Source organism: Tursiops truncatus, chromosome X (genome assembly GCF_011762595.2).
Source record: "Tursiops truncatus isolate mTurTru1 chromosome X, mTurTru1.mat.Y, whole genome shotgun sequence".
Lineage (NCBI taxonomy): Eukaryota > Metazoa > Chordata > Mammalia > Artiodactyla > Delphinidae > Tursiops > Tursiops truncatus.
Window position 1 is genome coordinate 113,232,390 of NC_047055.1, and position 13,098 is coordinate 113,245,487.

At 47.5% G+C, this 13,098-nt stretch overlaps 1 protein-coding gene across 24 annotated transcripts in view; it reads left to right on the forward strand.

Annotated features, from left to right (window-relative positions):
• ADGRG2 (adhesion G protein-coupled receptor G2) overlaps positions 1-13,098 on the forward strand; it is a 183,186-nt gene that overhangs the window by 59,524 nt on the left and 110,564 nt on the right. For 3 of the 24 annotated variants that reach the window (XM_073799604.1, XM_073799605.1, XM_073799603.1), the window contains one exon: positions 2,246-2,390. The exons of 19 other annotated variants lie outside the window; for them this stretch is intronic. In XM_073799604.1, the coding sequence (XP_073655705.1) occupies positions 2,389-2,390 (2 nt within the window). In that variant the 5' untranslated portion in view covers positions 2,246-2,388. Of the gene's footprint in view, positions 1-2,245; positions 2,391-10,090; positions 10,288-10,607; positions 10,871-13,098 lie in introns of those variants that run through there. 2 more of the 24 variants (XM_019927621.3, XM_019927641.3) reach the window with 2 other exon arrangements.

The following is a 13,098-nucleotide window of genomic DNA, read 5'->3' on the forward strand; positions in this document are numbered from 1 at the left end:
CCAGTGGTTAAGACTCTGTGCTCCCATTGCAGGGGACACAGGTTCAATCCGTGCTCAGGGAACTAGATCCCACATGCTGCAACTAAAGACCCGGCATAGCCAAATAAATAAGTAAATATTTTTTAATAAAAGACACTAAAGAGGATCTAAAGTAATTTACATTATTTTGAGGAAAAAGTGTACTTGATTGTTAAAAAAGCAGGATCAGAATGAGCCTCAGAAACCCAAAAGAATGTAAGGAGTGGTGGATATGCTGGGTCTTAGAACAATTCTTTTTTTTAAAATTAATTAATTAATTTAATTTTTTATTTTTGGCTGCGTTGGGTCTTTGTTGCTGCATGCAGGCCTTCTCTAGTAGCAGCGAGAAGGGGCTACTCTTCGTCGCAGTGCGTGGGCTTCTCACTGCGGTGGCTTCTCTTGTTGTGGAGCGTAGGCTCTAGGCGCCCGGGCTTCAGTAGTTGTGGCACGTGGGCTCAGTAGTTGTGGCTCACGGGCTCTAGAGCACAGGCTCAGTAGTTGTGGCGCACGGGCTTAGTTGCTCCTCGGCATGTGGGATCTTCCCGGACCAGGGCTCAAACCCATGTCCCCTGCATTGGCAGGTGGATTCTTAACCACTGCACCACCAGGGAAACCCACCACAATTCTTCTAGTCTATACTGGGAGAAAATTAAAAAAAAAAAAAAGAACAACAAACTGTACTTTGATTGGGCGCAGTAAGATTGTGTGACTATCTCAAGAAATTTCACACCTATCCCCAGTGTGCATAAGATCACCAATTTTGAAGATTTCTAGATTCACTAAGAAAAGTTTACACTATTTATGAAATGATTCATCCACTCATTCAACAAATATTTGTGAAGCACCTGCTATATGCTAGACACTAGATCCTGAAAATATGGCAGTAGACAAGACAGATACAGAGGTTACAGTTCGAGAAGGATGCTGCCCGTCCTAATGCTCTTGCCCTTGACTTAAAGGGGAGGAGGCATGTGACTTAGGCTTAGCCAATCATTATACTTCATCCTCCTCACCATGTGATGGTTAAAGCTGGGCCAGTGAGAGTGTGTCCCTGAGATGATTATATTCAATACACCGAACCCTGAAGCAGGAGTTCTGTTTCTTCTCTGGGATTGCCATCTGGGCTAATAGAAGCTAAGGGTGTCTTCAGCCATGTCTCATGCAACTTAGCATGGAAGAAGCCCTGTGAGAAGGGGGGGGGATAGGGACCAGCTGCTGAGAGAGAGACAGAAATCCGATGACATAATTTGAATTCCTGTATCCAGAATCTATTCCACCTCTGTCCTTCCCAGATATGTGAGCTGATAAATTCCTTTTCTTACTTAAGCTGGTTTGAGTCAAATTTCTGTCATTTGCACCCAAAAGAGCTCTGACTCAGACTTACTGACTCACTGAATGAACAAGCAACATGAACCTCTGAGTTTTTCTAATACAGTGGCTCTCAGACTGTGGCCCCTGAACCAGAACCTCGGCCTCACCTGGGAACTTGGGAGATGCAAATCCTGGAATCGTATCCCAAACTTACTGAATCAGTAAGTGTGGAGGAAGGGCCCAGACATCATTTTTAACAAGCCCTCCAGATGATTTCAATCCACACTAAAGTTTGAGAAACTGTTCTAATACAGCCCTTTCCATAGATGTGAAACTAGAAGCCCAGAAAAGGGCGGTAATTTGCTAAAGTTCACAAGACTAGTCAGAGGTTGCTTTAGACCCTCTTCGTAATCCAAGGGCTGTAGGGTTTAAGAAAGGAGGGCCACTTGGAGTTTTGAGGGAAGTAAACACATGGATAGGCAAATAGAAGGGGGAAAAATATTTTGGGTCAAATAATACAGTACGGTTGGAAACACTTGCTGTGTGTTTCCACAGGAGTTTGGAGAATGTCTTACTCATCTTGGCTCCCCAGCTGAGCCAACAACAATGTGTTAAAGCTCCATGGCCAATGGCAGGAATCCAGGAGAGTCCTTTCTGTGTGCCAGCAAAGAGGAATTTCTTAGAAAAGCTACAGAAATTACGCTACTATCACATTTCACTTTGTGGAGTGAAAGAATAAAGAGGATGAAACAAAAAGCAGGGAACTTCAGTTATTCCCAAGAGTCCCACCTCTGCAGCTGGGAGAAAGGGATTTTATTGTTGTTCTTGCCAGGGCAGAAGTTCCCCGGAGGGAAACTGGGCACCTCACCTGGTGACTTGGAGAAAAACTTGCTTTTCTTGAACTTTTTTTTTTCAGGTGGAGGAAGAGAGCAGCAGTGTTCCTGAGTGTCCCTGGAAACTCTTTATTTAGTAGCCTGCTTTCCGAAGATTTGCCCACCCTGCCCTGGGGACGTGGTCTATCCAGAGGCAAACCTAAGAAAAGAGAAGCCCTGGCACCATATGTATGAAGACTTCTTCTTCTGTCCTTCTCCTCCTCTTGAGTATACAGATAAGCATAGGAGGGAGCAGAGCAAAGAATCATGGGAAGTTTCTGGCACTACCGGTTTCAGAGAGTACAAGCTTTTAATAGCCAATATATACTTTTGCTTTGGTATATCTACTCAGGCAAGGCCAATGCCCTCCAGGAAAACGAAAGCATCACCTCCTCTCATAAAAATCCATGATTCACACATTCATTCATTCATCAATTACTTATTAAATATCAACTACGTGTCAGGCACAGGTCTAGGCACTAGCAGCAACAAAAATAGTAAATACTAGGGCTTCCCTGGTGGCGCAGTGGTTGAGAGTCCGCCTGCCGATGCAGGGGACACGGGTTCGTGCCCCGGTCCGGGAGGATCCCACGTGCCGCGGAGCGGCTGGGCCCGTGAGCCATGGCCGCTGAGCCTGCGCGTCCGGAGCCTGTGCTCCGCAACGGGAGAGGCCGTAACAGTGAGAGGCCCGCGTACCGCAAAAAAAAAAAAAAAAGTAAAAACTACAAAAACAACCTTGCCCTTATGGAACGTATGGAACTTTATGTCTTTTTGGGGAGAAAGACAATAAACAAAACAAGCAAGTACATAGGCAGTTAGTGCTATGGAGGAAAAATAAAACAGGGAAAGAGTAGAGACAGAGCTGGGGGTGGTGAAGAAGGGAGTTTGAAAGAATAAATAAATAGGGCGACCAGGGAAGGCCTCGCTGGAATTCAGTGTGGCCTTGGTCATAAACCCTCAAGAAAGATCTCTTGAAGCTGGAAAAGACCCTGAGAAAGAGACTCAAACAATCGATCAAGAAATAATTTCATCAGGTAACTACTGATATCTACTATGGTATAGATGAGTGCTCATCAAATATTCCATGTACTTTCCTACATTTCCCAGCCTTCCCTGCATTAGGTTGGAGCCATAGGACTAGTAGTCGCCAATCGTTTGTGAGCAGAAGTGATATGGGGCTTCGCTGGTGGTGCAGTGGTTAAGAATCTGCCTGCCAATGCAGGGGACACGGGTTTGAGCCCTGGCCCGAGAAGATCCCACATGCCGCAGAGCTACTAAGCCCCTGCGCCACAACTAGTGAGCCTGCACTCTAGAGCCCGCGAGCCACAACTACTGAAGCCCATGTGCCTGGAGCCCGTGCTCGGCAACAAGAGAAGGCACCGCAATGAGAAGCCCGCACACCACAACGAAGAGTAGCCCCCGCTCACCACAACTAGAGAAAGCCTGCACACAGCAATGAAGACTCAACGCAGCCAAAATAAATAAAAATTAAAAAAATCCTGTTAAAAAAAAAAGAAGTGATAAGTATCATTTCTGGGCTGAGGCATTTAAAAGCCCAAGTGCTTCCTTCCCCTTCCCTTGCCTACGTTGGCCGTCTTGGAGGCACATGCTCCTGGCTGATTGTCTGCCCTCAACCCACTCCTCTCGTCTCCTCATTTTTTTTCAGGCATTCATCTTTCCCTCATGCAGCCCATGTGACTCAAGGTACACTGAGCCCAACCTTAGCTGCAAAGCCAGTCTGCTGGGTCTAACCCAGTGGTTCTCTTTAAGTGTGGTTCTTAGGCTAACGACATCAGCATTATTTGGGATCTTGTTAGAAATGTACAATCAGAAAAGTAAATTCTCGGCCCCCAACCCCTCAAGACTACTGAATCAGAAACTCTGGGGCTGGGGCCCTGCAATTTGTATTTTAATAAGCCCTCCTGCTGATTCTGATGCAGGCTTATATTTGAGAACCACTTGTCCTCACCAATCATGTTAATCACATTCCCCTTGATAGTGATTGGTTCCTGAATCCAGGTTTAAGCCAGTCAGTGTCTGGCATTCCCCTGGCAGCTGAACTGGTCCAAAGGGAGTCATGTGACTTAAGTTGGCCCAAGTCAGACTGAAGAGAAGGCTATTGAAGCCACAGTTGAAGGAGGGTTTTTTTCCCTTCCTAAGCTTTCCAGGACCCTGCTCCTTCCCTTACCCCTTTTGATGGACACGAGTGAGGTTGCCTTCTTTGCCGACCATGAGGGAAACTAGGCTGAGGGCAGAGCTGAAAGGATCACAGTGAAAAGGAGCCAGAATGCTTGCACTGTGCCTGTTCCCTGAAATAACACATTTCCTTATGATTTAAGCCAGTTGGACTTGTGGTTTCTTGTACTTATAGCCAAAAATGTCATAACTACAAAGAAGTTATGAGACCAAGGAAGTATGGGGCCAATGGGCATACCAAAAATATTCTAGGATGATGAAGGACGTATTTAGTTAACAGGGATTTTTTTTTTTTTTCACCAAGTTCTCAAACACTAGACCCAGCTAGAATGACTGTTATAACTGTTATAACTTGGGAAAAGCAATTTAGGACAAATAAAATGGAGCATTACTTCATGCACTGGGTCCCCAGGTGGTGAACTGACTAAAAATACACAACTAATATTTTTTTAAAAAGAGGGGGACTTAAGTAATCTTCTTAAGTGAAATGAAAAAAATGGAGTAATACACAAGATGAGCCCAGAATATATTGTAGTTCCAGAAAGTAAGAAAGTGCTCAAAAAAGAATGGAATGCAGGAACCAGCCTGAAAGAACTCCCAATGACTGAAGCCAAGACAATTTGACAACAAAATAAATAATGATAGCATTGGATAATAAACCAGACTAAAGTAATTACCCATGAGTCCGTAATGATATAAATAAATAACTGAATAAGTAAAGAAATGGGAGAGAAGATATAGCTCTTCCCTATAGAAGAGTTCCAATGAATTAGTGTAGAAGGAATGAATGAAAGAAATGGAAAAGCAGTTAGAACACCACAGTAATCATTGTTGCAAGTGTGATCCACTGATGGATGCTAAAATTAATGGAAGAAGGTTTGAAGAGAAACAGGATATTTGTATAGTCTCAAAGTATCTTCCTCAAGGGAGAAAATGAACATAGAAGACAAACTAGGGAGTCACAGGGCTGTGTATGTCCAGGGTTTTCCCCTGAAATACGCCCTGTGGTTTCAGACACAGGTAAACAGAGATTTGGTTTAAAATTGCATGGCCAGGACTTCATGGGTTCCTCCAAGAAACAAGAAGGGGATCAGAGACCTTCAGTTAGGACTGAGCTGGATGAGGCCTGGCCCAAAGTGTTGTCCTCTGTGTTCTACTGAAGAACCCAATGGGTTCGTCTTCCTCACCGCCCGCCCCCATCTCTACCCCAAAGCCAAGGCTGCTCTCTGGAGGCAGGGTGGTGGTCAGTTGCACAAGCCAATGCCAGTGTGCAGATCTACTGGAATGCATCTAGTTTCCTCTGGATTTTCTGGTTGGTTATTTGTGTTGGCAGGGGGCCATGCTCAGTTCCTCCCAAACTGGAACACATTCTCTGGAAGGGCTGGTCCCACCATTCTCATCTTGGTCGAGGCCAAAGTTTCATTGTTCATTAAACTACCATTTGTAATTTTCATCGAACAGAATGACAATCTGTCCAAGCATCTTCATTCAGTATTTCAACAAGAGAGAGTCTTTTTGCCTCCCACGAGAGTGTGTGATTTACTTATCTCTTCCATTGTGCAGTAGGTTCACCACCATCACAACTAGCGCAATGTTCTGGAGCAAAATTTTGTTGTATCACACGGTGACTTCACTCACATCGGCAGTGACTGGTTTCTCACCTAAATCCACCAAAGCCTACACCACAGAGGATAAGATCACATCAGCAGACACTTCCCTGGTCTGAGTGTGAGTGCCTTGGAGGGCTGGGATCACCTCTTGCCCATCTTCATCCTGCCCAGAGTCCGGCACATAGTAGATGGGATAGTCATCAGTGCAGTTCATCAAGTATGATGAACTACCTCTCCACTTCCTAGGTCCTTGTAGGGCTGCATTTCTCGGCCCTCTGTGCCTGGGTGCAACTATGTGAACAGTTCCAGCTGATGAGTTGGGAGCAGAAGTGTTGCACATCACTTCTGGGCTGCAGCACTGAAATGCTTGTGGTCCAGAACTCTCTTTTCCTTCTAGCTAAGCAACCAGCCGTGTTTGAGAAGGTGGCTCGTCAGTCAGCCTGGGTCCCTGAGTGACTGGAGGAAGTAGAGCTCCCTGTTCCAACCTATAGTGACAACACAATGTAAGACATAAACCTTTGTTGCATTAGCCATAGAGATTTTGAGAGTTGTTTGTTACTGCAGCATAACCTAGGATATCCTCACTGATACTGTAGGCATTAAAAACAAATGTTTGTTGAATGAATGAATGACTTAAACCAGAAAGGATTTCTGAGCAGTGGTAGCTCCAGAGTTTCTATAAAAGGGAAATTCAAACTTGGTAAGCTGATTACAGTTTTGTGGGAAGTGGGGGCCATGTTGCTTAGGGGAGTTTTCTTGTTTTGTGTATGTAGTACACTGTTTTTGTTAGATGCCTTTTATTTGGGCTGTTGGAGTGTTGATGGAGATTATGGGGGCCTAAAAGACCCCATGCCAACTCTTGGCACCACCACTGGAGTTTAGATTGACATTGTTACCAGCTATGTATTTTTTTTTTTTTTTTTTTTTTTGGCGGTACGTGGGCCTCTCACTGTTGTGGCCTCTCCCGTTGCAGAGCACAGGCTCCGGACGCGCAGGCTCAGCGGCCATGGCTGCTGGGAGGATCCCACATGCCGCGGAGCGGCTGGGCCCATGAGCCATGGCCGCTGAGCCTGAGCATCCGGAGCCTGTGCTCCACAACGGGAGAGGCCACAACAGTGAGAGGCCCGCGTACTGCAAAAAAAAAAAAAAAAGATGTAAAAACCGAGTATGTTCATCATCATCATCATCATCATCATCATTCTAGTTCCTCATCCCACTCTTTTGCCTTGCACCCAAGTCCCATGTTCTCTTTGTGCTCATTTCCCTTGGGAAATAATGAATCTGTTTGAGGCCATTGTGTAGTGTATTTTTAGACTAGCCACAGGTAAAGTTGCATTTCCGGTTCTAAGGAGAGAGCTGGGCCCTGAGCACTGGCGAGCTGTCCTCCTCTGCCACCTCCCTTTGCTGCCCACATGAAGGGGTCCAACCAGTGGAAGAGGGCAATGAGACAAGGACTTATGCCCTCCCCACTCAGTCTCTGCCATGTTTCCTGACCAACCGATGTCTGGGGATCAAACTCTATCACTGGTTCAAAGACCCTGTGGGGCAAGAGCCAAAATTGCCCGCTCTCCAATTGCTGGGACGTCAGCCCACGGGCTGTGGATGATTTAGCCGCAAATCCTAAGCGGCCACGGCCTTCCTTCATGTCACCAGACAGTGCCTGTGTAGGAAGCGTGTGACCAGGGCCCCCTCTCTCGGAAAAGGCAGAGAGCCCCATGGCTGGAGGGGCCCCTCTTCAGCCCCAGCCTCTTTCCTCTTCTGTTGATCCTGATGGCAGAGTTTTGTTGATCTGAGCGTTTGTCAAGGAGAATGAAAGTTTGCCTGGAAGTCCATCAAAATAGGAATTTAAGTTTTAGGCAGTATCTCATTTGTGTATTTTAGATATAGTTCCCCAAAGTGCCTTTTTTTTAACGGCCAGGTTGTTTAAAGGAAAAGCATACTTATTCTGGTATTGCTGTTTAGAATTTCAAGCAACTTTTTTTTTTTTAACATCTTTATTGGAGTATAATTGCTTTACAATGGTGTGTTAGTTTCTGCTGTATAACAAAGTGAGTCAGCTATACATATACATATATCCCCATATCTCCTCCCTCTTGCGTCTCCCTCCCACCCTCCCTATCCCACCCCTCTAGGTCAAGCAACTTTTAATATGAGCTCTACATATATTAACTTTTTATTGAAGTAGAACATACATAGAGAAAAGTACACATATCATAGGTGAGCAGCTCAATGAATTTTCACGAACTTAACAGATCCATGTAAGTAGCACCCAGATCAAGAAACATTACCTGTACCCCATAAATCCTTATCATCCTTATAACTGCTTCCAGTCATCAGCTCCCCAGTGACCACCATTCTGACTTCTAACTTCACAGATCGGTTGTGCCTGTTTTATACTTTGTATAAATGGAACCACACAGTATGTATGCTTTTGTGCCTGACTTCCTTCGCTCAACGTTGCTTATGAGGTCCATCTACACTCAGCGTGGCAGTGGCTTGTGCATTCACTGTCTGGTATTCCATTTTGAGACTATACCACTGCAATGTTTTCAATCCATTCTACTGCTGATGCACATTTGGGGAGCTTCCAATCTGGGGCTATTACAAATATATGGCTATGAACATTCTCGTTCCTTTCCTCTGGTAGACATAGGCACTCATTTCTGTTGAGTATATACCTAGGAGGGGAATCGGGACATCAGGTAGTTGTGTGCTCAGTTTTAATCGATTCTGCCGAATGGCAGTGTATGAGATTTCCGGTGGCTCTACACAACATGAAGTCTTTTCTAACATATGCAAGTGTTAAGTTAATGCCAATGGAAACAATTTAACCCTTTGGAATAGCATTCAATCTATTTATTAAAATATACTATTTTACTCTTCATCACAATTCTGCCTCCAACTTGTTATGTAACCTGGGTGAGCTTCCTGCCGTCCACTCCCCCTTAATCCAACCCTTTCCATTCATTTATCTAGCTAGAATGTTGTGAGTGTTAATAAACTGGTGTTTGCAAAACAAAATCAACCCCCTCCTGCAAAGCGGAGTATACATCTCACGGGTGTTGTGTTTAATATGGCAGAGCCAGACAGGGGTGTGCTCTGTAGATCTGCACTTTATAAACATCCTCTCCAAAGCTCTGAATGCAATTCAGAATCTAGAATTTTGTTTTACTGGTAAAGAAAAATGGAATATTCTCCTGTAGATTTTAACGAAAGAAAGAGAATGGTGCTTTGAAAGTGATAAAGCATCTTGCAAATATTGGAGTTAGTTGACTACAAAGAGGAGGGCTGGAGAGGGTAGTGTGGGGATGGTGTAAAAGGGGCCAGAGAGGGAATTCAGAGCCCTTTTCCCCCTGGCCTGTACAATCAATTCTTATTGTAGAACCGAGCTAAGTTCCCCTGGGCCTCGGTTTTCCCATCTGTAACATTGGGTACTTTGACAAGCTGGTTAGGTGATCTGTAAATCTTATCCGGATCTAGTTTTTATTCTAGAATGTGCAGAGGCAGGAGATGCTGACAGAAAAGGTAGAGGGGACCAGGGACAACTCACTTCATATACTACCCCCCACCCCCCAGCAGTCAGAGCGCTGGGGATCCCAGTTTCTAGGTATCCGGTGTGCCAGGTAACCATGGAACCGAATTCGTTATCAGGACCCTTTCCTTTTACCGACCTCTGTAAATCCCCCTCCAAGCGGTCTGACCTCTGCGTCAGGAATATTGTGGCAGAGGGGCGACCTCGGGGTTCCCACCCATCACAGTACACGGTGCTGAAAGTGGTGGGACACGCATTTGGGTGACAGGGCGACCCCTAAAGGTGAGCGGCTGGGTCTGGAGACTGGAGGCCCCTAGGAGCACGCCGAACCGGACGCGGGGCAGCGGAGGTGCTCGCGGTCCAGGGAGTCCAGAAGCGCCACGCGGGCCTCTGCAGGGTGGTGTGGGCCGCTCGGCCCGCGGCCCCTACTTCTCTCCCCGCCCCGCAGCCTGGAACTCCCCCCGGCTTCGGGCGGCCGAGCTACTCGCTCACACCCTCCCCCCTCCGCGCCCCGCCCGCTCCCCGCTAGCTCCCCACCTCCGCGTCCAGCCTCGCAGCTGCCGAGCGACGGACGCGCCGGACGCGCCATGCCGCGCTGGGCCGCTGAAGAGCAGGCCGGCAAACCGTCCGGGAGCGGCGGGGGCGGTGCCCAGCCCGCGGGCGGGAGGAGGAGGGCCGCGGCCCGAGCGAAAGGGAAAAAGGAGGGCTGGAGGGCGCCAACAGCCAGCCCGTCGGCGGGGACCGGCAGGTAAGCGCGCGGCGCCGGGATGGGTCTGTCTTTCTCGGGTTCCTGAGACCCGGCCGGGGAGCCGCGGAGCTGGCGACCAGCGTGGGCGGCTCGGGCGCAGCGCCTGGACCTGGAGTGCGACGGGACGGCGGGGCGAACGCTCCCTCCGCCCGACTGCGGCTCTGAGCCGGGGCCCTGGGCCGCCCTAAAAGGCGGAGGCTGAGGGCCGAGCTCCGGGAGCTGGCACCCCGACAGTGGGAGAGGGCGCGCCGTGGGAAAGGGGGCTCTGGCGACGCGTTCTCCGAGGGAGAGGGTCGTGTGTATCCAAAAGCTTAAAACGGGCTCCAGCTCTCCCCAACCCTCCGCGAAAAAGAGCCACGAGCTTTGTTCGCGCGGGCGGTCTTCGAGACCCGACTGGTGGGGACTCAGTTTGCCGCGCCGCGCGGTGGGTGCGGCGGAGCCTGCGGAGCGCGGACGCGACCTGGGCCCCAGACGACTTGGCGCGGCAGCGTCTGGCTGGACGCAGAGCAGGTGGCTAAGGGCGCGGCGGGATGGAGCGGCAGCCAGGAGCCTGAGGCTGGGGACAGGAGAATGGAGGTCTCGGGTGAGCGCTTTTCGACAGGGACTTGCCATTTCAAGGCTCCGGAGTTAGATACGTTTCAGGTGAGGAGAGGGAGCGCTGACGGCCTCCTGAGAGCCAGATGAGGCAGGCAGCAGAGGTTTTCCGTGGCTGCTTCGACAGTGACACTTATTTGTATGTACCGTCCACACGACTTCCCTGGGGATCTTGTAAAAGTACAGATTCTGATTCAGTAGGTCCGGCTGGGGTGGGGCCCGACAGTCTGCATTTCTGACAGGCTCTCAGATGCTGCTGCTCCATGGATCACACTTTACACCGCAGGCCCTGCAGAAGTACTTTTTGTCCAACAGGCTGAAAACCTTAGGAAAACTGGGACATTGGGAGAGGAGGTCCTAAGACTTTACAATCCCACCTCCACCCCAAATACACACATTTAAACGATTGCTACTCATTTAGTAGCAAAATGCTTTACTCTTCTTACTGGGTTACCAGCCAACTACATTATCTGATAGTAGAGCTGGCTTCATGGGCATGCAACCTGTATTTGGTTTAATGTTCTGCTGTTGCTGTCGAAATTCTGAATAATTTTTGAACAAGGGACTTCGCATTTTTATTTTGCACTAAGCCCCACAAATTATGTAGCTGATCCGTAGGCAGAAAAAGGACCCATTTCTTTCTTTCTTTTTTTTTTTTTTGGCTGTGTTGGGTCTTCGTTTCAGTGCAAGGGCTTTCTCTAGTTGTGGAGAGCGGGGGCCACTCTTCATCGCGGTGCGCCGGCCTCTCATTGTCGCAGCCTCTCGTTGCGGAGCACAGGCTCCAGACGCACAGGCTCAGTAGTTGTGGCTCACGGGCCCAGTTGCCCCGCGGCATGTGGGATCTTCCCGGACCAGGGCTCAAACCCGTGTCCCCCGCATTGGTAGGCAGATTCTTAACCACTGCGCTACCAGGGAAGCCCAAGGACCCATTTCTTTGATCCGTGTTCAGAGCTGGTGGGTGATGGAGAGTGAAGGTTTATTAAGCAAAGACAAGCTAGATGTTACAGTTCCTTCCATCTTTCTCAACTTCTTTTCAGTTATTTTAAGAGATAAGCCTATGAGTATAATTTCAGTTCTACATGGTATGACAATATTTATTTTAAAAATAATATTAATAACCTATTAAGAGCTTAATTATTAATACAGTTAAGTTCGATGTTGTAATAGTTTGTGAATTGAGTGACAAAGGCGTGTGCTATTTTCAAAGGATTTGGAGAGTTTTTATTTAGTGTCCCAAAGTTTTGCTTACTTAAGATCTAAAATGAGCTGGACATTGCTAAATTGGCTGCTTTTTTCAGCTCAAATGCAAAGCTGGAAAATAAAAAGTGGCCAAATTTTGAAGCTGTTCAGGGGTATTGCTTTACAGGGCCTCAGTGCGACGCCAGCCCCTATCGGATTCCCTCTGCTTTTATCATTCCCACATCCCTGCAAGGTGACTTTCATTAAAAGGGGGATAGAGCAGACTTTGCTATTGAAAAACACTGAAGAAATGCAGGGCCAGCATTAGTGTTTTCTGTGAATAATTCTTGCCCCAAACCCACAGACTGCAGGTGTGTGTACTTTTCTAGAGAAAAAATAAAAAATGTTGGAGACAGAGAAAAGAAAAAAAATGGAACTTTAATTATGGATATGATTTTGTTCAGCAGAGGGAGGAAAAAGCCTGGGAAATGGCATTTCATTGGCGGGTTTGGCAGGCAAAGGAGAGCTGCTGTGTTTCTGGTACCGTGAACAGCCTTCCAGAAATGGCAAAGTGAGTTTGCTCAGGTGTTAGGGAGAGCCAGTAAGGAAGCTGCACTTCCACGGCTAATGTGGTCATTCTGGGTGCTCCAGTGTGGCTGTGGTGTGCCTGAGGCTGGTTGGGGACTCAGCGAGGGGGACATCACCGTGAGGTTCCTAGTGCTTTCACAGCGTACATGAAACTGACAAACATATTTTTCCATTTTGTTGCCTGAGAGTGCCAAGATAGTTCAAATACACACTACAAACTGGGAAGAGCACCATTACATTGAAAAGAAAGAGCTGGGGGTCGGGGAGAGGGGAAGAATGCATTTCTGTGGTGGTAATAATTCTGAAGATAGAAAGGAGAGATTCTGCCTTTAGTAAAAACCTGGGAGCTGCCTTTTATGCCTCACTGAGAAAGGCCTTCGCTACCTCAAGATAGAGGAGAACAATTTTTCTGCTAAAATGTTCATGGTGTTAAAAATACATGGGTCTTTA